The sequence below is a fragment of the Bos javanicus genome, chromosome 24 (assembly GCF_032452875.1).
Source record: "Bos javanicus breed banteng chromosome 24, ARS-OSU_banteng_1.0, whole genome shotgun sequence".
Taxonomy (NCBI): Eukaryota; Metazoa; Chordata; class Mammalia; order Artiodactyla; family Bovidae; genus Bos; species Bos javanicus.
The window spans coordinates 49,900,275-49,921,400 of record NC_083891.1 but is presented as its reverse complement, the minus strand read 5'-3'; the positions used below and the strand labels follow the sequence as shown (position 1 = coordinate 49,921,400).

Here is a 21,126-nt window from a genome sequence, read left to right as displayed (position 1 = left end):
CAACAGTAGACAACCTTACATTGCTCCCAGTCGTAAGGAGAAAGCATTCAGTCATTCACTATTTAAGTATGATGTCAGCTATAGGCTTTTTAATGGATGCACTTTATCACATTAAAAAGTTGATCTTGTACCACACATCTTGCAACTTTGGTTAAATTGTTTATTAGATCTCATAGCTTATTTTTGTGAATTCTTTGGGGTTTTCTTTTTTTAATACTCCATTTTTTTATACTCCATTAATTTTTAATGGAGTATAGTTAACTTACAATGTTGTGTTAGTTTCTGCTGTACAGCAAAGTGAATCGGTAGTTTGTTGTTTAGTTGCTAAGTCATGTCCAACTGTTTTATGACTCCATGGACTGTAGTCTGCCAGGATCTCTGTCCGTGGGGGCGAAAATACCGGAATGGGTTGCCATTTCCTTCTCCAGGGGCTCTTCCTGACCCAGGATCGAGTCTCTACCTGCACTGGCAGGCATAGTCCTTACCCCTAGCACCACCTGGGAAGCCCACAGCTTGGCGTTGCCCCCTCTGAGGTCTGAACTCAGGACCTTCAGATTCTAAGACTGACATGCTGCAGGCAACTTAATGGTAGAAAAATAGTCCTCTTCTCCCATATTTATCAAATCAAGGAAAACATTCATGAAATCAAAACAATAACCTTTGATTTGCCATTCTTCTTTGTAGTATTACAAGTGATTTTTCAAAACATCCTTTATATAATGAGCAAATATATACATATCGTAAATTCATAAAGATTACATAATACATTTGAAAGAAACTGAAAGTCGCTGCCGACTCTTTGCGACTCCATGGACTGAATTCTCTAGGCCAGAACACTGGAGTGGGTAGCCTTTCCCTTCTCCAGGGGATCTTCCCAACCCAGGGATCAAACCCAGGTCTCGCGCATTGCATGCAGGTTCTTTACCAGCTGAGCCACAAGGGAAGCCCAAAAATACTGGAGTGGGCAGCCTATCCCTTCTCCAGCAGACCTTCCTGACCCAGGAATCAAACCGGGGTTTCCTGCACTGTAGGCAGATTCTTTACCAAGTGAGCTTTCAGGGAAGCCCCTATGAATATATGTATAACATATAATTTTATATATTATATGTATAATATATAATTTTATATATTACATGTATAATATATAATTTTATATATTATATAAAGGAAAATCCTTCACATAATGAGCAAATGTAAACACATATTATAAATTCATAAAGATTACATAACACATTTAAGAACAAAAAATACAACATTTTATAGGCATATTTGTTTTTTGAAATGTAAACAAAAACACTGTCCATACTAAGGTAAAACACTAAAAAATTATTTCAAACAATTTCAAAAACATTGCACAAGAATTTGGAGGGGCAGTTCTTTGTTTTGTTATCACACAGTTCCCTCCTATGCTTGAAACCCAAAGAATGTTGGGACAATTACAGTTTCTAAAATAGCACAAAACAGAGCCATAACACGGTAGCCTACCATAAGCATTCTGAAAATTGCAAACATTGGTTTTATCTTCCTAAATCATCAGGAGGAGGAAAGGGTAATTTGGGGACACAGGAAGAAAACAAAGTCATATCACAATACTAGGGAAAAAAAAAAAACAATTTGGCAAGTAGTGGTGATAACTTCTACTTCAGTTGTGGTGTGAAAGGCCATGCCTGGGAGAGAACAATTGTCACACAGCGGCCTCCAGCAGATCGCCCGATGCCGGAAAGATTTCTCTATCCTAGTACTGAAGACCCACAAAGGCAATGAGGATACAGGCTGACAAACAGTTGGATACCTGAGAAAGCAGTCACACGTCCTCTGGCTGTTACAGGAAACACGGATTGAAACTGCCCACCCTGGCCAGGCATAACAGTAACCATTTGCATGAGTTACTTTATGACAGGAGATCCTGGTAAGGAATACGCAACTAACAAGCCACCACCAACAGGAAGAATTCAGGAAAGGTCAAAAGGAGACAGGAGACACCAGTCCGCCTGTCCTACCAACCTCCCAGAAACCTTCTGGCTAGACTCCATTGTGCCTGAGTGATGTGCATGCCACCAGAAAGGACCCTGAGTCAGAATGATTGGCCAAACAACCCGAAACTAATCTCATCACCATAAAACCTGAGACTGCGAACCACAAGGCAGAGCGATCTTCCTGGGTTTCCCCACCCTCCTGCTTTCCACCTGGGCGCCCCTTTCCAGTAAAGTTTCTCGCTTGGTCAGCACGTGTGTCTCCTTGGACAATTCATTTCCAAGTGTTAGACAAGAGCCCAGCCTCAGCCCTGGAGGGCAAACTCCCTTCCTGCAACACGTCCAGGTGAGCCCTGTTCCTGACGAGCTGCAAACCCCAGCCTGCCAAAGCAGCGGGTTTTCTCAGACTCCTGCTCCTCCTGGTGTCACTTCCCAGGGGCCCATGATACACTTTCTGGATTACTGAGGGTGACCCAGTTCCCAGGCAGCATGCTCTTCATGCCGCCTGTCCCCGGACATGAACTGGCTGAACCAGGGCTCTGTGATCTGGCTCTTCCTAGGTAGAGGTAAAGGGCTGAGTCCTTGAGGAGGAAGAGAGTGGTTTGACCGTGGGCTCCTGTCTTATGGCACCAATCTTGTGACTTTATTAAATTAACATTTGTTAAGTGGAGTATAGGGCTTTCTGGGTAGCTCAAACAGTAAAGAATGCCCACATTGTGGGAGATGACTGGGTTGGGAAGATCCCCTGGAGAAAGGCATGGCAATCCACTCCAGTATTCTTTCCTGGAGAATCCCATGGACAGAGGAGCCTGGTGGGCTACAGTCCATGGGGTCGCAAAGAGTCAGACACGACTGAATGACTAACACATACACACTCAAGTGGAGTACAGGAGCAGGATGGTGGCAACAGGACCACAAGAGTAATTAAAATAGATAAGCTTATTACTCACGGGTCCTGGAGAAGGTACACTTCGTCTCTCCAGTGGTCTTCAAGTCAAGACAGGGTGCAGAGAGGCCGGATGCCTTTATCACAAGGGTCCCTGGGGGCAGTGCTTTGGGCTTCCTAGGATAGGGTCCCAGTGATCCATTCAGACCAGAGTAAGCCACAGAAGGTCTATCTAAGGGGGTGCATAACACATCCAGGCGCTGGGATGCAGGAGAGACTGTGGATCACAAGAGCTGTTGGGGAAGCCATTTCAGGAACTTATGTTTGCTTGTGACTCCGTAGCGGCCACAGAGGGTGCATGCTTGCATGAGGGGGTTGGTGTCAGTTTAAGGTCTCTGCAAACCGCTTGGCCAAACAAAATGGACGAGGAGGCAGCAATACCCAGGAGTAGCTTAGTTACCTTCTCCGTATGTCGACACGGGTTTCCCCGTGGGAGTGAAGGCCGCCCGGCAGCCGCCTTCAGACCCGGCCAGAAGGCGCAGGGGCCCCACCCCGTCCCCGGGGCATGGCTGAGAGTCACCCTGGCGGTGGGTAGCTCACCCTGGCGGTGGGTAGCGTATAACGAAGTCCCCCCAGGGGAGTACCGGGCTCTGGGACAGCACGGGCCTCTTGTTGCTGAGCTGAGGCCCCTCCAGCTCCTGGCGCGCCCTGATCGCCGAGGGACGCAGGATTTCCATTATGAAAACCCACCCTCCCAAGAACGGGTTCCGAGGTTGGACGACTGCACAGGGCGGACGGATCTCACGCGGGACTCGACTTCCGGGGCTCCTTGGCGGGATGAGGAGCTCTAGGAGTGCCTGGGGTCTCCGGTTGGGGCCCCTGCCGCCGATGCCAAAGCCGCGGCAGCAGCAGGCAGCAGAAGGGACCCGGCGCGGGCGGGGCCGCGGCTGCTGCGGGAGGCGGCGGAGGGGCCATGGCCACTACCATAACCTCGCTCTCCTTCGCCTGATCTGGAGGGGCACTCCTGCACCCTCCCGCGCCCCCCCCCCCCCCAATTTTAAGCCAGTACAATAACAAAAATCATAAAAGTCTTCCCGACGTGCTAAGAAAGCCTGAACTGTGCACTCTTAGGATCAGATGGCATGTAACCAACCCTTTATTCCCATTATAAGATACAACTAGCTGTATAAATTAGAGTTGTGTTTTGACCTTCAACTTTTCCAAGAGGAAAGGCATACTACATAGTTTGCCTTCCGAGCAGAAACTGGAAAATATCCAGAGAGGTGGAGTAGAGAATCTCGAAGCCTCAACCGAGAGGAAGTAGCTAGTTTCGGCGTCCTACGTTGCCATGGTCACGCTGCCCACTTCGGGCCAGGTGCAAACCGCACGGAGTGGGTAGCCCAGGGCAACCAGAGCGCCGCTCCTGGAAGCACTCCTCCCTAGCCGCTGCGATTTGAGGCATCCTGCCAAGGCGGCTGAAGGTACCCGGGACTCTGAAAATGTAAAGACAACTTTCTGGCTTTCTGGGACACTGGGAGGTGAAAGGCATAACACTCTCTCTTGGCGACCCGGGCAACTGAGGAGTTGGAGGGCAGGGAGCTGGACACGGGAGGAGGAAGGGGAAAAAGAAGGGAGTTAATGACTTGGGCCGTAGATTCCAGACATTTGTCCAAGCCGCCTCCAGTTCTTAGGCCCAGCCTAGCCCAGCTGGACCTGCAGTCAGGACTCATATTAAGAGGAAAAAATGACACCCTGTGTTTGTAGAGAGAAAAACTTAAGTCATATCGGACTCTTTAGACCCCATGGACTGTAGCCCACCAGGCTGCTGAGGAAAGAATACTGGAGTGGGTTACCATTTCCTTCTCCAGGGGATCTTTCAGACTCAGAGATGGAACCCGGGCCCCCTGTCCTGAAGGCCATTCCCTTCATTGCAGGCAGATTCTTTACCGACTGAGCCACGAGGGAAGCCCCCTGGTAAGCAGGAATTGTGAGTCAAACAATGTTGTTATTCATTCAAAATTGTTTTGGATATTCTGAATTCCTTAAATTTCCATAAGCTTGTTTAACTTTTCAAAGAAATAAGGTAGGATTTTTGACAGGGTTTGATAAGTGTTGTGTTGGCCTGCCCCAGATTGTTCTACCAGTTCAACACAACCCTATCAAACACATAAAAAGATCATATATAATCTTTTATTCCCGTACTCAACCATGGGGCTGAGCTTTCTATCAGTTGGAGGTATGCTTCTAGAATTCCTACATACTGCCTATCTTATCGTGTGCTTTGCTGGAAAACTGACTTTTGATTGTTGACTTGCTTAGTTTCTCTTTTTAGAGTCCATTCCACTCCAATATTCTTGCCTGGAAAATCCCATGGACAGAGGAGCCTGGTTGGCTACAGTCCATGGGGTTGCACAGAGTCGGACACGACTGAGTGACTTCACTCACTCACTCACTCACTCACACTCAAATAAACAACCTAGTCATTTAGCTTAAAATAAACAGGTAAAGGAAAGAAAATTAAACCCACTGCAATCAGAAGGAACACTAATAAAGATTAAAGTGCAAATTAATAAAATAAAGATTCAAAAAACAAAGAGTTAGGTCTTCGAAAAGATTTTTTAAATGATGAATTAGCTAGAATGACCAGGATTGATTCAAATTACTAAAATCAAAAATGAAATACCAACTTTACTGAAGTAAACGATTATTTTTTTAAATAGTGTAAATCACTGCCAATAAATTAGATAACTTAGATGAAATGGACAAGTTCCTAGAAAGACACAAACTAGAAAATATGACTATAACAGAAATAGAAAATCTGAGTAGACCTATGACAAACAAAATAATTAGTAATTTTGAAACTTCCCACAAAGAAAAGCCCAACCAACCCACATGACTCCATTGGTGAATTCTATCAAATATTTAAGGAATAATTAATATCAAGCCTTCACAAACTCCTCAAAAAAAAAGTAGAAGAGGAAGTAACACTTCCAACTCATCAGAGGTAGAGGCTAGCATTACCCTGATACCAAAACCAGACAAAAATATCACAGGAAAATAAAGCTACAGTCCAAGATATCTTATGAGTATAAAACAATATCCTCAATAAATTACTGGCAAATCAAATCCAGCAACATATAAAATGATCATACACAATGATCAAGTGGGGTGTATTCCAGGAATGCAAGTGTGGCTTAACATTTAAAAAAAATCAATCTTTATAAATCAATATTTATAGAATATTAGCCTCATCTACAGACACCAAAAAGCACTTGACAAAATTCAACAGCCTTTCATGATTCAAAAAACGAAACACTTAACACACAAGGAATAGTAGGGAACTTCATCATTCTGATAAAAAGTCCAAAAAATCCCACAGCTCACATCATACTTACTGGTAAAAGACTGAATACTTTCCCTCAAGGGCTGGAACAAAACAAGGATGGTCTACTTTATGTCTCTACAGATTTGCTTTTTCTAGACATCTCATATAAATGAAATCATATAATATGTGACTTTTTGTGTGTGTTTCTTTTATTTAGCAGTGTTTTCAAGGTTCATGCATGGTATAGCATGGTATATGAGTACTTCACTCTTTTATGTAATGGAATAATATTGCATTTTACAAATATTACAAAAGAGTCAACATGACTTAGTGACTAAACAAAGAGAGGTCTGCCTCCTTCCCTACTTGGCTTTGGGTGGTAATATCTAAGCCCCATCAGTGTTGTTACTCACAGGAGTGTCTTTGTTTGCCTGGGGATATTTTAGTCACTTTATAGTCAATATAGGTCCGTCTAGTGAAACCTATGGTTTTTCCAGTAGTCATGTATGGATGTGAGAGTTGGAGTATAAAGAAAGCTGAACACCAAAGAGTTGATGCTTTTGAACTGCAGTGTTGGAGAAGATTCTTGAGAGTCCCTTGGACTGCAAGGAGATCCAACCAGTCCATCCTAAAGGAAATCAGTCCTGAATATTCATTGGAAGGTGAAGCTGAAACTCGAATACTTTGGCCACCTGATTCGAAAAACTGATTCTTTTGAAAAGACCCTGATCTGGAAAAGATTGAAGGCAGGAGGAGAAGGGGACAACAGAGGATGAGATGGTTGGATGGCATCATTGACTCAACGGACATGAGTTTGAGTAAACTCCAGGAGCTGGTGATGGGCAGGGAGGCCTGGCATGCTGCAGTCCATGGGGTTGCAAAGAGTCAGACAAGACTGAGTGACTGAACTGACTGAACTGATAGTCAATATAGTAATTTAGGTTGGGGCTGGCCATGTCACAAAGTCTAACAATGTCATTTACGATGAGGATTTTGGGTCACATGGTATTATCTCAACCTCCTAAGGGGTTAAAAACTGAGGTCAGGCACATGGGCAGTCAACAGTGTCTATGTAATGGAACCACAGTAAAGATTCTGGATGCCAAGGCTCAGGTGAGCCTCTCTGGTTGGCAATTCCATGCATATTGTCCCTGGGAGCAATTACACCTGCCTGTGATTCCTCAGGGAGAGGATAACTGGAGGCTCTGCATTTGGAACCCTCCTGGACTCTATCCTATGACTGATTTTAATCTGTATCTTCTTCCTGGATAACTATAGGTGTAATAACTTTCAGTGAGTTTCCTAAGTCCTTCTTGCAAATTAGTTGAGGATCACCAGATTTGCAGTTGGTGTCAGAAGTAAACATGGTCTTGGGGAACCCTTAAAGCCTGCAATGATTTCAGAAATAAAGGTGGTCTCTTGGAGACCATTTCTCAAAGTTTGCAGCATTTATGTTCATGGGGTATATTTGTCTATTATTTTTTTTTGTAATGTCTTTTTCTAGTTTGGTGTCAGAGAAATGATTCCCAAAAGGAATTGGGGAGTATTCCTTCCTCTTCTGTTTTCTCAAAAAGTTTATTTAGGATTACTATTTTTACACCTTCAATATTTGACAGAATTTGCTGGTGAACTAATCTGGACTTGAAGTTTTTTTTTGGTGGAATGGTCTTTAATCATAAATTCAAATAGTTTATATCAATATGGCTACTCATATTTTCTATTTCTTCATTTGTTAGTTTGGTAAATTGTCTTGCTAAAGACAAGAAATTTGTCCATTTTATCTAAAAGTTGTCAAATATATTAAGTTGGTATAGATGTGTGAATAATATTCTCTATTCAATATCTGTTGGATCTGTACTGATGGCTCTTTTTTCATTCATCATGGGGGTGATTTCTGTTTTTTCACTGTTTTTATTAATTAAATCATATTTAAATAAATAAATATTTAATTTATAATTAAATATTTTAATAAAATATATTTCAAAAATATAGAATTGACTATAAATTTAGTTCACTCAATGATATTAAATTTTAGTTTAAGGTGAATTTGAATTAAAATTTAAATATGTAAAATTAAACCATATTAAATAAAATGTAATATAATAAATTGAACTAAAATTAAGTTGAAATTACATATGTAAGACATTGAATTTCATACATTAAATTATTTTAAAGCAAATTGCCTGCATGAATAAATCCAAATTCAATTATGTTAAATTAAATTTAGCTTGAGTAATTAAATTTAGGCCTTCTCAGGTGACTCACAGAGAAGGCAATGGCACCCCACTCCAGTACTCTTGCCTGGAAAAATCCCATGGATGGAGGAGCCTGGTAGGCTGCAGTCCATGGGGTCGAGAAGAGTCGGACACGACTGAGCGACTTGACTTTCACTTTTCACTTTCATGCATTGGAGAAGGAAATGGCAACCCACTCCAGTGTTCTTGCCTGGAGAATCCCAGGGATGGGGGAGCCTGGTGGGCTGCTGTCTATGGGATTGCACAGAGTCGGACACGACTGAAGTGACTTAGCAGCAGCAGCAGCGGCAGGTGACTCAGTGGGTAAAGAAACAGCCTGCAATGCAGGAAACACAGGAGACACAGGTTTAATCCCTGGGTTGGGAAGATCCCCTGGAGGGTATGGCAATCCACTCCAGTATCCTTGCCTAGAGAGTCCTATGGACAGAGGAGTGTGGTGGGCTACAGTCCATAGGATCACAGAGTCGGACACAACTGAAGTGACTGAACATTCAGTTCAATCTCTCAGTCGTATCCGACTCTTTGCGACCCCGTGAACCGCAGCACGCCAGGCCTCCCTGTTCATCAACTCCCAGAGTTTACCCAAACTCAAGTCCATTGAGTTGGTGATGCCATCCAACCATCTCATCCTCTGTCACGCATGCATGCAATTATATTTAATTTAAATCTGAGTTATATTCCCTTAAACTTATTTTTAAACTGGAAATGAATAAAGTCATTCTGGCTTTGAATGTGGACATGAGGACATTTATAATGACCACAACCTCCCCTTTCAGTGTGTATATGTGTGGTGGGGGGAAGGGCTGTACTGATACTTTGTATCTTATTTGATTTTCACAGTTGCCTAGGTTAAAGCATTACCCTGAGGAAGCGTCTGGCTCTCCAGTCTGAGGATTTTTTGTTATACATAATATAAATTTTTTAAAAACTTTAAAATTAAATTTATGGGAGAGAAAAGTGACTACATATGAAACAAGAGAACCCAAGTGGATATGCCAAGAAGTGACACTCTGGTGGTGGGTGTCAGCTAGGGAGCAGTAGGGATAGGATGGGTTTAAACCAAAGTGAGTTTTGTTTTGCAGAAAGTTGCAGCCACTAGATGTTCCTAAAAGGTTACAGTGTATTCCAGTCAACAAGATACTACAGTGAGAGCAGGTAACCAAGTGCCTACTTACTTGCAGTTTTGGGCAAACTAGAGTCAACTTTGCTTCATTATAATGATCATGCCTCCTGTCATGCTTAACTTAAAACGCCCCCAGGGACACAGTGCTTTGAGAACTATCTCCTTGTCTCCTTACTTGTCACAAGTAACAAAAAACAAATGCTTCTGCTTTATTATTTATTACTTGTGACAAGAAAGTTCTTGATGTGTTCATTGGCTAAATAACCCAAATGACAGACCCACTGTGTCTGCTCAAGGGAAGACTTGATGAAGCTGGTGGTTGCTGATTTAAAAATCAACTTTGGTCCAGCCATTCTCACCAGAAATGGTCAGGTCACCGTCATGTATGGCCTTCAGTTGTTGCCTAATTCTAATGGATGAGTGCTGTTGTAGAGGCCCAGAGGCAGAATCATCAGGTAGGCCTGGCTAAGGCACTGCTGGGAGGAGTGACAGCTGCTAACAGTGGTGGGAGGTATCAACACAGATAATCACTAAACAATCTATATTAAAGAATAGAAGAGAGTTTCATTTGAACCAAGCTGAGGACTGGCCCAGGAACACAGCCTCCACCAAGGAATAAAGCACTCTAGAGAAGCATAGTTTTCAACAGTTTTTTTATACAGCATCACAGAAGAACTGTACAAAAAAGATTTTCACGACCAAGATAATCACGATGGTGTGATCACTCAAGAGCCAGACATCCTGGAATGTGAAGTCAAGTGGGCCTTAGAAAGCATCACTATGAACAAAGCTATAGTGGAGGTGATGGAATTCCAGTTGAGCTATTTCAAATCCTGAAAGATGATGCTGTGAAAGTGCTGCACTCAATATGCCAGCAAATTTGGAAAACTCAGCAGTGGCCACAGGACTGGAAAAGGTCAGTTTTCATTCCAATCCCAAAGAAAGGCAATGCCAAAGAATGCTCAAACTACCGCACAATTGCACTCATCTCACACGCTAGTAAAGTGATGCTCAAAATTCTCCAAGCCAGGCTTCAGCAATATGTGAACCATGAACTTCCAGATGTTCAAGCTGGATTTAGAAAAGGCAGAGGAACCAGAGATCAAATTGCCAACATGCACTGGATCATGGAAAATCCAAGAGTTCCAGAAAAACATCTATTTCTGCTTTATTGACTATGCCAAAGCCTTTGACTGTGTGGATCACAATAAACTGTGGACAATTCTGAAAGAGATGGGAATACCAGACCATCTGACATGCCTCTTGAGAAACCTATATGCAGGTCAGGAAGCAACAGTTAGAACTGGACATGGAACAACAGAGTGGTTCCAAATACAAAAAGGAGTGCGTCAAGTCTGTATATTGTCACCCTGCTTATTTAACTTATATGCAGAGTACATCATGAGAAACGCTGGGATGGAAGAAGCGCAAGTTGGAATCAAGATTGCTGGGAGAAATATCAGTAACCTCAGATATACAGATGACACCACCCTTATGACAGAAAGTGAAGAGGAACTAAAAAGCCTCTTGATGAAAGTGAAAGAGGAGAGTGAAAAAGTTGGCTTAAAGCTCAACATTCAGAAAACAAAGATCATGCCATCTGGTCTCCTTACTTCATGGGAAATAGATGGGGAAACAGTGGAAACAGGGTCAGACTTTATTTTTCTGGGCTCCAAAATCACTGCAGATGGTGACTGCAGCCATGAAATTAAAAGACCCTTACCCCTTGGAAGGAAAGTTATGACCAACCTAGATAGCATATTCAAAAGCAGAGACATTACTTTGCCAACAAAGGTCCGTCTATTCAAGGCTATGGTTTTTCCAGTGGTCATGTATGGATGTGAGAGTTGGACTGTGAAGAAAGCTGAGCGCTAAAGAATTGATGCTTTTGAACTGTGGTGTTGGAGAAGACTCTTGACAGTTCCTTGGACTGCAAGGAGATCCAACCAGTCCATTCTAAAGGAGATCAGTCCTGGGTGTTCTTTGGGACTGATGCTAAAGCTGAAACTCCAGTACTTTGGCCACCTCATGAGAAGAGTTGACTCATTGGAAAAGACTCTGATGCTGGGAGGGATTGGGGGCAGGAGGAGAAGGGGATGAGAGAGGATGAGATGGCTGGATGGCATCACTGACTCGATGGCTGGATGGCATCACTGACTCGATGGACATGAGTTTGGGTGAACTCCGGGAGTTGGTGATGGACAGGGAGGCCTGGTGTGCTGCAATTCATGGGGTCGCAAAGAGTCGGACACACTGAGCCACTGAACTGAACTGAACTGATATAGCATCAGAACAAAGAACGTATTAATACATCAAACACGGCAAAGGTATGTCCTTCAAGGTTTCAACAGTGATGTGTAGTTACAAATTAGCAGACACATAGTGAGTGAGCATGACCTTGGCATGTGGGACAAGAACCTTATCCTCCAAGGAATACTGGCATTGGTGTCACAGGAATAATAAGGGACAGCATGAAGAGACAAAATAGGTGATTAAGTAGTTAATCCCCACTAGGGGATTCTAAGTAGAAAAATATGGGAAACTCCTGTAAGTTAATAATTACTAGAGAAAGCAGGTTTGCTTAACCACAAAAGGGAGGCATTTCTCCCTATCAGAAAGTGAGCATTCTTTAATCGCAGTGGTTAGAACAAATGTACAACGTGTACTTGACAGATCATAAATCAGGCTGTTCCAGTTTTACATAAAGTTTAGGCCAAATCAGATATAAGCCTGACTGGGCTTCCCCTGCCCCTAATAGGCAAAAATTACCTGTCAGAGGTAATGTTGGAGGCATAACGAAGGGAATGCTTTCCTTCCCAGCATAAGGCACACAGTATACGGACGTCCATTAGTAGACGCGGAAAGGAAAAACGACTGAATAGTGGAAAGAGCTACTCAATCCAGGTAGTGTTCCTAAAAGAGGGCCCCCTTCCCTATAGACATCTAGGCAGTACCAGCTACTGGCGCCAGAACCCACCGGCAACATGGCGGCTCCCTCTCGATGGCCGATTAGGACGCTGCCACCGAGCGTACTATTCCAAGATGGCGGCGTCAGCACGGAAGTCGTGCAGTAGGCGCGACCATATTGCCTAGCGTCCGTACAGGTAGTGACTGTACGGACTAGGCCGGCCAACAAGATGGCGGCGCCCTTGGTAAAGCTGAACTATAGGCGCCGCCATGTTTCCCGAGAACACTTGAGAGCACACGAGCTCGGCCGCCGTACGGTCTCAGTGGTCAAGATGGAGGCACCTCGGAGACGGTCAGAACTCTAGCCGGGCCACACCAGCTTGTGTGTCGCGGAACAGACGCACTGGGCCTGCGCAGTAGAAGTACGGTGCCTGGGAGGCACCAGAAAAAGCGGAAGTGCTTGTGGGCGCGTTTGCAACGGCCGCGGACGCTGCCGAGTGGTCTGTGCAGGTTCGCGGGTCACTGGCGGGGTTCGCGAACGGGTGCGTCGGGAGCCGAGAGATGGTAAGTGCACGGTCCCAGGAGGGAGTCGGCGGTTAGAGGTCAGTGAGGTAGGAAATGGTGGAGTCCATTGGCAGGCTCGTGGGGGTCTGTGTTGATCCGTAACCAGGGACTGTGGGCAGAATGGGGGAGGGGGAGGGTCTGTTGTGAGCCTTAACCCGGGTCCCTGGGTAGAATGACGGGGGTCTGATGGTCCGAATTTTTACTCGTGGGGGAACCATCGGGGAGTTCTCTGATGAGCCATCCTGGGGGTCTGTAATGGAAGTTTAGCGGGGATCCCTGATGGTAGTGCCTTGAGGGTCCCGATGGGGGATTCTTTGTGCAGAGTGATGGGGAGGTTTTCGAAGAGTTGTATTGGGACAGTCTGGAGGGAGCCGTGATGAGTCCGTATCAGGGATCCAGGGGGGCGGGGCCGCCGGTGAGGTTGATCACTCCGGAACCTGAAGGAGGGCACCGTGGTGGGAAGTCTGCCGAATGAATAAAGTGGTACCTATGAGAGCCTGTGATCGGGGGCCCGTGAAGAGCCATGACAGGGGCAAAATGTGGGGAGTGGCAGGATGTTTGCAGCGAGCCATTATATGAGTGGGTGCCTAATGATGGGGTGTCAGTGGGGTTAAGCCTATAAAGGAGGTGTCACGGGTGAGCGATGGGGAGTGGTATACGGGGACTACGATAGAGAGATTTAATGAGGAGCCATGGTGGGAAGTCTGCATTGGGAGACTTGAGATGTGTGGTGAGCCGTGATGGGGGTGTACTAGTCGGATGAGGTGCCATGATGGGGTGGGTCCCACAGGAGGGCGACGCTTCAGATCCAGAGCCTCCAGACGCCGGGGAGGACAGCAAGTCCGAGAATGGGGAGAATGCGCCCATCTACTGCATCTGCCGCAAACCAGACATCAACTGCTTCATGATGTGAGCCCGGGAGAGGCGGGCGGGACTGACACCTGGCCAGGTGGGGTGAGGCCAGTGAGTCCCGCCCCTCACGTCTCCCATCACTTGCCCCATCCTCCACAGCGGGTGTGACAACTGCAATGAATGGTTTCACGGGGACTGCATCCGGATCACTGAGAAGATGGCCAAGGCCATCCGGGAGTGGTACTGTCGTGAGTGCCGAGGTGAGGGGCAGGCAGCTGGGGCTTCGAGGGAGGAAGAGGAGCCTTCATGGGAGGGTGGGTCATGGGGAGCAGTGGATGGGCGGCTGTGGGCAGAGTGACTGCCGGTCGGTGCCCTGTGAGCTGTGATAGAAGGGGCAGCTCTGCCCTGGTGTAGGGAGACAGAGCCGGTGGGTGGGCCAGAAGAGGAAGAAAGAGTTCCGGGGCCCCTCCAGGTCCCCCCATACCAACCCCCACTGGCCTTGCCCTCTGCCCCACAGAGAAGGACCCCAAGCTGGAAATCCGCTATCGGCATAAGAAGTCGCGGGAGCGAGACAGCTCCGAGCGAGACGGCAGTGAGCCCCGGGATGAGGGTGGAGGGCGCAAGAGGCCTGCCCCGGATCCGGACCTGCAGCGCAGGGCAGGGGCAGGGACAGGGGTTGGGGCCATGCTTGCTCGGGGATCTGCTTCGCCCCACAAATCCTCTCCACAGCCCCTGGTGGCCACGCCCAGCCAGGTGAGTGGCGGCGATGGCTGGGATTGGTGAGGGGCTCCCCTGGGAGGCCCTGCTTGGTCCCTGAGTTCTGTTCTGGGCCCCTCCGTCAGCATCACCAGCAGCAGCAGCAGCAGCAGCAGCAGATCAAACGATCAGCCCGCATGTGTGGCGAGTGCGAGGCCTGCCGGCGTACGGAGGACTGTGGTCACTGTGACTTCTGCCGAGACATGAAGAAGTTTGGGGGCCCAAACAAGATCCGGCAGAAGTGCCGGCTCCGTCAGTGCCAGCTTCGGGCCCGGGTGAGCATGGGCAGAGTTGGGCGGGGTCAGGCGGGGGGCCAGCGTGTCCAGGAAGAGCCGCCGGAGGCTAGGTGGGGTGGGGTCTAACCGTATTCAGACAGGTGGCGAACGGCCTGGCCTGTCCAGATGAGCGGGGTGTGACCAGATGTGCCGGGCTAGCAGGGGAGCCCCCAGCTCCAGGTGGACAGGGTAGGGCCAGGCATTTCTAGGTGGTCGGGCCTGGCTGGGGCAGGGCTGAACGTGTCCTGGTGATGAGCTGTGGGCAGGCTGTTGTGTCTGGGGAGGTGAGGCAGGGCTGGTGGGTGGGGTCAGGCACTTGGCAGGGCGAGGGCAGGGCCCCCCTCCCTCCACCTGGGGCTGACCTGGGCCTTCCTCCTGCCGGCACAGGAATCGTACAAGTACTTCCCTTCCTCGGTGAGTCCAGCCCCCCAGGGCGGGCGGGGCATGCGGGCCGGGCGGTCAGGGCCAGTCCTGAGATTCTGCCCCGCAGCTCTCGCCGGTGACGCCCTCAGAGTCCCTGCCAAGGCCTCGCCGGCCCCTGCCCACCCAGCCACAGCCACAGCCATCGCAGAAGCTAGGGCGCCTCCGAGAGGATGAGGGGGCAGTGGCATCTGCGGCAGTCAAGGAGCCACCGGAGGCTACAGCGACACCCGAGCCACTCTCGGATGAGGACCTCCCACTGGACTCTGAACTGTACCAGGACTTCTGTGCAGGGGCCTTCGATGACCACAGCCTGGTGAGCGGGCAGAGTGTCCCATGGTGGAAGGGTCAGCCCAGTTGAGTTCAGTTCAGTCGCTCAGTCACATCTGACTCTTTGCGACCCCATGGACTGCAAAATGCCAGGCCTCCCTGTCCATGGCCAGCTCCCTGAGTTTACTCAAACTCATGTCCATCGAGTCGGTCATGCCATCCAACCATCTCATCCTCTGTCGTCCCCTTCTCCTCCTGCCTTCAATCTTTCCCAGCATCAGGGTCTTTTCAAACGAGTCAGTTCTTCGCATCAAGTAGAGGTTACAGAAGCAGAGAGTATCCGTAATGAGGAGAGAGGAGGCAGAGGGTATGGAAGGTTGATGTGGGGACTGAGTAGGTCGTGGGGAGGTCACCGGGAGCGCAGGACAATCAGTGTTTGCCTCACTGGCAGCCCTGGATGAGCGACACAGAGGAGTCCCAGTTCCTGGACCCAGCGCTGCGGAAGAGGGCGGTGAAAGTGAAGCACGTGAAGCGGCGGGAGAAAAAGTCTGAGAAGAAGGTGACAGGGTGGAGTGGGTGGGGGGAGGGAAAGGTCAGGGCCTGACGGGCTGGGGCGCTGGGGGTGTCAGGGGTCCAGGGACGACTTCAGCCCTGCCCTGACCCCACGCGTGTCGTCCCACAGAAGGACGAAAGATACAAGCGCCATCGACAGAAGCAGAAGCACAAGGACAAATGGAAACACCCGGAGCGGGCTGACGCCAAGGACCCCGCGTCGCTGCCGCAGTGCCTGGGGCCTGGTTGCGTGCGCGCCGCCCAGCCCGGCTCCAAGTATTGCTCCGACGACTGCGGCATGAAGCTGGCGGCCAAGTGAGTCATTTTGGGGGAGTCGGGGAGGACACGGTAGGGCATGACCCCAGTCAGTCACGTGGCCACCGTTCAGTCAACCAAGCACCCACCTATCTGTCCACCTGCTCACGCACCCATCCTCCGTCTGCCCGTTCATTCACCTGGTTATGCACCCTTTCACCCTTGAGTCCCCTTCCATCCTTCATCGGAGCACCCCACTTACCCGCCTCCTTGCTGGCTTCCTCCCCTGCGCACCCAATCCCTACGTCCCTGCAGCCGCATCTACGAGATCCTCCCGCAGCGCATCCAGCAGTGGCAGCAGAGCCCGTGCATTGCCGAGGAGCACGGCAAGAAGCTGCTCGAGCGCATCCGCCGGGAGCAGCAGAGCGCGCGCACCCGCCTCCAGGAGATGGAGCGCCGCTTCCACGAGCTCGAGGCCATCATCCTGCGAGCCAAGCAGCAGGCGGTGCGCGAGGACGAGGAGGTGAGGGCCGCGGCCCCGGCAGCCCGGCGAGGGGCCGCGCGCCTGGCCCTGTCCAGCCTCATGGTCCCCTCCGCCCGCGCAGAGCAACGAGGGCGACAGTGACGACACGGACCTGCAGATCTTCTGCGTCTCCTGCGGGCACCCCATCAACCCACGCGTTGCCTTGCGCCACATGGAGCGCTGCTACGCCAAGGTCAGGGTGTCGGCCCGAGGGGGTGGACGGTGTGGGGACATCGCGGGGTCCGTGGGGGGCAGGTGGGCCGTCTGGCCAGGGCCCGCAGCGCACGCCCACAGTTCCCTCGTTTGTGCTCGCCCCTCCAGTACGAGAGCCAGACGTCCTTTGGGTCCATGTACCCCACCCGCATCGAGGGGTGAGTGTGGGCGCGTGCGGGGTGAGCGCGGGGTTACGGTGGGGTCAGTGGCTGCCGCAGGTGCGGGCGGGGGCGTTGCCGTCCTCTTCCACGTCCTCCGCTCCACACCCCCAGGGCCACACGGCTCTTCTGTGACGTCTACAACCCTCAGAGCAAGACGTACTGTAAGCGGCTCCAGGTGCTATGCCCCGAGCACTCACGGGACCCCAAAGTAAGGCTTTCCCATCCCCGCTCCCTTCCTCTGCCCATGTTTGCCCCTCTTTTCCCAGGCACCCCTTCCTTGCATTCCTCTCTTCCCTCTGCCCCCGCCTCCCCTCTCGGTTCCTTCCCACTCTCCTCCGAACTTGGAACTTCCCCCACCCACCCCGGCCTCCCTGCAGGTGCCAGCTGACGAGGTATGCGGGTGCCCCCTTGTAAGGGATGTTTTCGAGCTCACCGGTGACTTCTGCCGCCTGCCCAAGCGCCAGTGCAACCGGCACTACTGCTGGGAGAAGCTGCGGCGCGCCGAGGTGGACCTGGAGCGCGTGCGCGTGGTAGGTCCTGACTGCGCACTAGGCCCTGACCACGTGCTAGGCCCTGACTGCGGATGTGCGGATGCCAATGTGGATGCAGCCGGGATAGGGTGGAGCGGGGCTCCAGAGCCGCTTCTTAAGGCTTCTGCTGCCCACGCAGTGGTACAAGCTGGACGAGCTGTTTGAGCAGGAGCGCAACGTTCGCACAGCCATGACCAACCGGGCGGGCTTACTGGCCCTGATGCTGCACCAAACCATCCAGCATGACCCGCTCACCACCGACCTGCGGTCAAACGCCGAGCGCTGAGCCCAGGCGGCCCACACGTCTATCTCCCTGCGCTGCGGGCGGGCCTGGCCCTGGACCCCTGTTTGTCTGGTCTGCCATTCATGTTTCTCCGACGGTCCCTGAGTCCCTGTGCCCATCCGTCCACCGTCTGACTGCCTGTCTGCCCTTACCAGAGGGCCTCGGAATTTCACGTCTCTCCGTTCTCTGTGCCTGGGTGGGACTGTGGAGTCTGCTCACCCGTGCCTCCCCGAACTCTGGTTTTCTTAATAAAATTTTGATGAAACAAAAAAGATAACTGTTGGTGGTCTCTGAACTTTTCAGTCGCAGATACGTTCCCACGGTCCTAGAGTAGAGGGGCGCACCTGTGTTCCAGAGCGGCTGCAGTACAGGTGTAGACTGCACGTGGCTGCACGTATTCAGCTGGCGCCCATTCGGTGCTCTGCAGGCCCCATCTTGGGCGTGGGGATCTGGCTTGCTGATGAGAGTCCAGTGACCTCCACTGCCATCCTGTTATTGTGACACTAGGTGTTTGATCAGTACTCGTTCCATGAATGGCTGATTTATCATTCCTATGTGAACAGGAATCTTACTCTTAGGCATATTCTCCAGACCAAACTTGTGTTAAATGATGGACACAAGGCCTTCCTCTTCCCTGCAAACCCCTCTCTTACGGTGCACATACACCAGGAGCGCCCTCCCCCACCCCCAATGTCAGGGCCAGTCAGCCCCAGGCACTGCCTTTCCAGGATGGATGCACCCTCGTGGGTTGCACGGACCTGGCCTTTTATCTGCAGAGCAGTACTGCCCTCTCCCCCGGTGGGAGAAAGAGCTGTGGCCATCAGGGGGCATGATTTTTCTGGGTGCTCCAGTGACTGTTTATGTTGGGAGGTGGGGTGGGGGGCGGTGGTGGCAGGGAGAGAGAGAGACACAATTGCTGTGGAGGAGATCTTAAGTTTTAAGGGAAGATAAGAAAATTTAAGCATAACATGCTGCCTGCCTGTATCGGGCCCTCCCTAGTGAGCAGTGTGTGCCTGCTTTATACATTAACCAGACCTCCCCAAAGGCAGCAATGTCTGCTCAACCATAAAGATCAATGTGTTTTCCCCTTCTTTTGATGCCAGCAATGTAATCCTTAGATTATAACTTTCTTCTTTCGTAATTTTGTAACCTGCGGCTGCTTCCTATGTGTAGATCTGGACTATGTATCTTTGGTGAACTTTATGTAAAATGTCAGTGTGTCATTTTGATACATGATACATGATCAAATATATATATGACTGTGCCTTCGACTTCTGTGCCTTAGATCTTTCTGAAAGACTATTTCTAGGGTTGTAATTCTCAGGTTGGCTCAAAGAAAATCATCTATTTCTCCTTTAGATTGACTATTGATTAATTTTTCATCAATGTAAGTCTTCTTCTGTGCCTCTCATTAAAGTGGATATGGCTGACTATTAGGCAAAGAGGCTTGGAGTTAGCAGCAGTCATTTTAATAGGAGTGGCTGACACAGGGAAACATTTTATAGGCTACACGTGTTATCAGTCATATTGATTTGTTGCACAGACATTGTACGTGTACTTTTAGAAGTTGAATTAAAGCATGTAGTGATACATGCCATGAGTAGCTTGAAAGCTACTAAAAAGATAATAATACATAAAACGAAAACAATAATCATCTGTAAAACTGAGTGAAAAAAAATACCTAGCCCTGAAGGGAGCCAACTAAACAGATCATTAAAAGGATCTCTTTTTTTTCTTTCTTTCTTTTTTTAAAGTCTTATAACCATTTTGTCTTTTGGGAGCGTTATCTAGGATCATCTATACTTGTGCCGAGGTATTGATATAAGTGCAGCAGGCAGAGTGAGCAATAGCACACTTCCTTGTTTAGCCAGGAGGAAATGAAAGGTGGGGAATTCCCTGGTGGTCCAGTGGTTAGGACTCTGAGCTTCCAATACAGGGGCATGGGTTTGATCCCTGCTCTGGGAACTAAGGTCTTGAAAGCAGCATGGCCAAATAAACACATCAAAAATGAAAAGAAAATGGAAGGGAATTGTATTATCCAGTACAACTGAGTTAAGGAATTGAAGGATGTTATACTGTTTGCAGACTCTTTGGCTGTTTGGCCAATGGTGGCTGATAGATTTACAACTATATCTCTCTTTATTTATACTCCTGCCCTAGGGAGCAAGAGTCTCAAAAGACTTTGCTACCAGGTATCTTGGTATACTGATAACATGGGTCTCTTGATTAAATGCAGTCCAGCTGTCACTTTTATATAGACATAACATCCCAATAAGCACAGACCTTATAACTGCCAGCTCTTAAGATATTTATGTGCCATTCATGGACAGGCCTGTCAATTCCAATGCCACATGTGAAGACAAAACCTGAGGGAGCTAAAGTCATCCTCCCAAGAGAGCTCTCACTGATGGACTCATCAATTGGAAATTCTGCTAACATGGCTTTAAACCATGGGTCACTTTTCTTGCAGGCTTTCCAAGAGCCATCTGTATGGTACTGGACATAGGGAATTGCTATCACAAGTTACTTGCTTTTTCTCTTCAAGACATTTGTTAAGTAAGGGATGGAGTAAAAGGGTCCTGGGCTAAGTCATGTTCAATCTCTAAGGGCCAAGGATAGTATCAGATAGAGGATGGACACATTGATAGGCTGGGGAATTTGAACCTGAAAGGTTAAGCCAGAGGGAGATGGATCCAAGTCAGTGATAACATTAGGAATATCTGAAAGTTCAGTGACAGGAATTATGAGGGGCCTGTGTCAGTCTTGTATTGACTGAGGAGTTTGATGACAAATCCGACAATCGGTTAAATGACCCCCAATATCTATACTCTGTGACAACTTGACTAAAGAATTTTATTTCCATCCTAAACACTGGGGCAAAAGGATAGCTAGAGGTAAAACAATAACAGTGTTGACAGAGAGACAGACAGCTGGTAAACAGTTCAATTAAACTAGTAGGATGAGCCCAACAGGGCTGGTCTGGACTCTTGGGTTAGCTGTCTG

At 48.7% G+C, this 21,126-nt stretch overlaps 2 protein-coding genes across 3 annotated transcripts in view; one reads left to right on the top strand and one right to left on the bottom strand.

The window, feature by feature from the left end:
- Positions 1-3,625, bottom strand: part of SKA1 (spindle and kinetochore associated complex subunit 1) — a 29,704-nt gene extending 26,079 nt beyond the window's left edge. For both annotated transcript variants that reach the window (XM_061400207.1, XM_061400206.1), the window contains exon 1: positions 2,924-3,625. The gene's annotated coding sequence lies outside the window, so the exon portion shown is untranslated. The remainder of the gene's footprint in view (positions 1-2,923) is intronic.
- Positions 3,626-12,780: 9,155 nt separating this feature from the next.
- CXXC1 (CXXC finger protein 1) lies at positions 12,781-18,400 on the top strand. Its single transcript, XM_061400204.1, has 15 exons — positions 12,781-13,033; positions 13,824-13,942; positions 14,045-14,145; positions 14,403-14,638; positions 14,728-14,916; positions 15,304-15,330; positions 15,407-15,652; positions 16,058-16,165; positions 16,289-16,473; positions 16,729-16,936; positions 17,019-17,129; positions 17,258-17,307; positions 17,422-17,518; positions 17,688-17,840; positions 17,980-18,400. Exons 1-15 carry the CDS (start codon positions 13,031-13,033, stop codon positions 18,124-18,126), a joined length of 1,980 nt encoding a protein of 659 aa, XP_061256188.1. The 5' UTR covers positions 12,781-13,030; the 3' UTR covers positions 18,127-18,400.
- The last annotated feature ends 2,726 nt before the right edge of the window (positions 18,401-21,126 follow it).

Bases quoted from the DNA above. Each gene is read 5' to 3' on its own strand.
- CXXC1 (XM_061400204.1), top strand. The intron at 15,653-16,057 runs GTGAGCGGGCAG...CCTCACTGGCAG, and splicing joins CCTTCGATGACCACAGCCTG to CCCTGGATGAGCGACACAGA. The intron at 16,937-17,018 runs GTGAGGGCCGCG...CCGCCCGCGCAG, and splicing joins CGGTGCGCGAGGACGAGGAG to AGCAACGAGGGCGACAGTGA.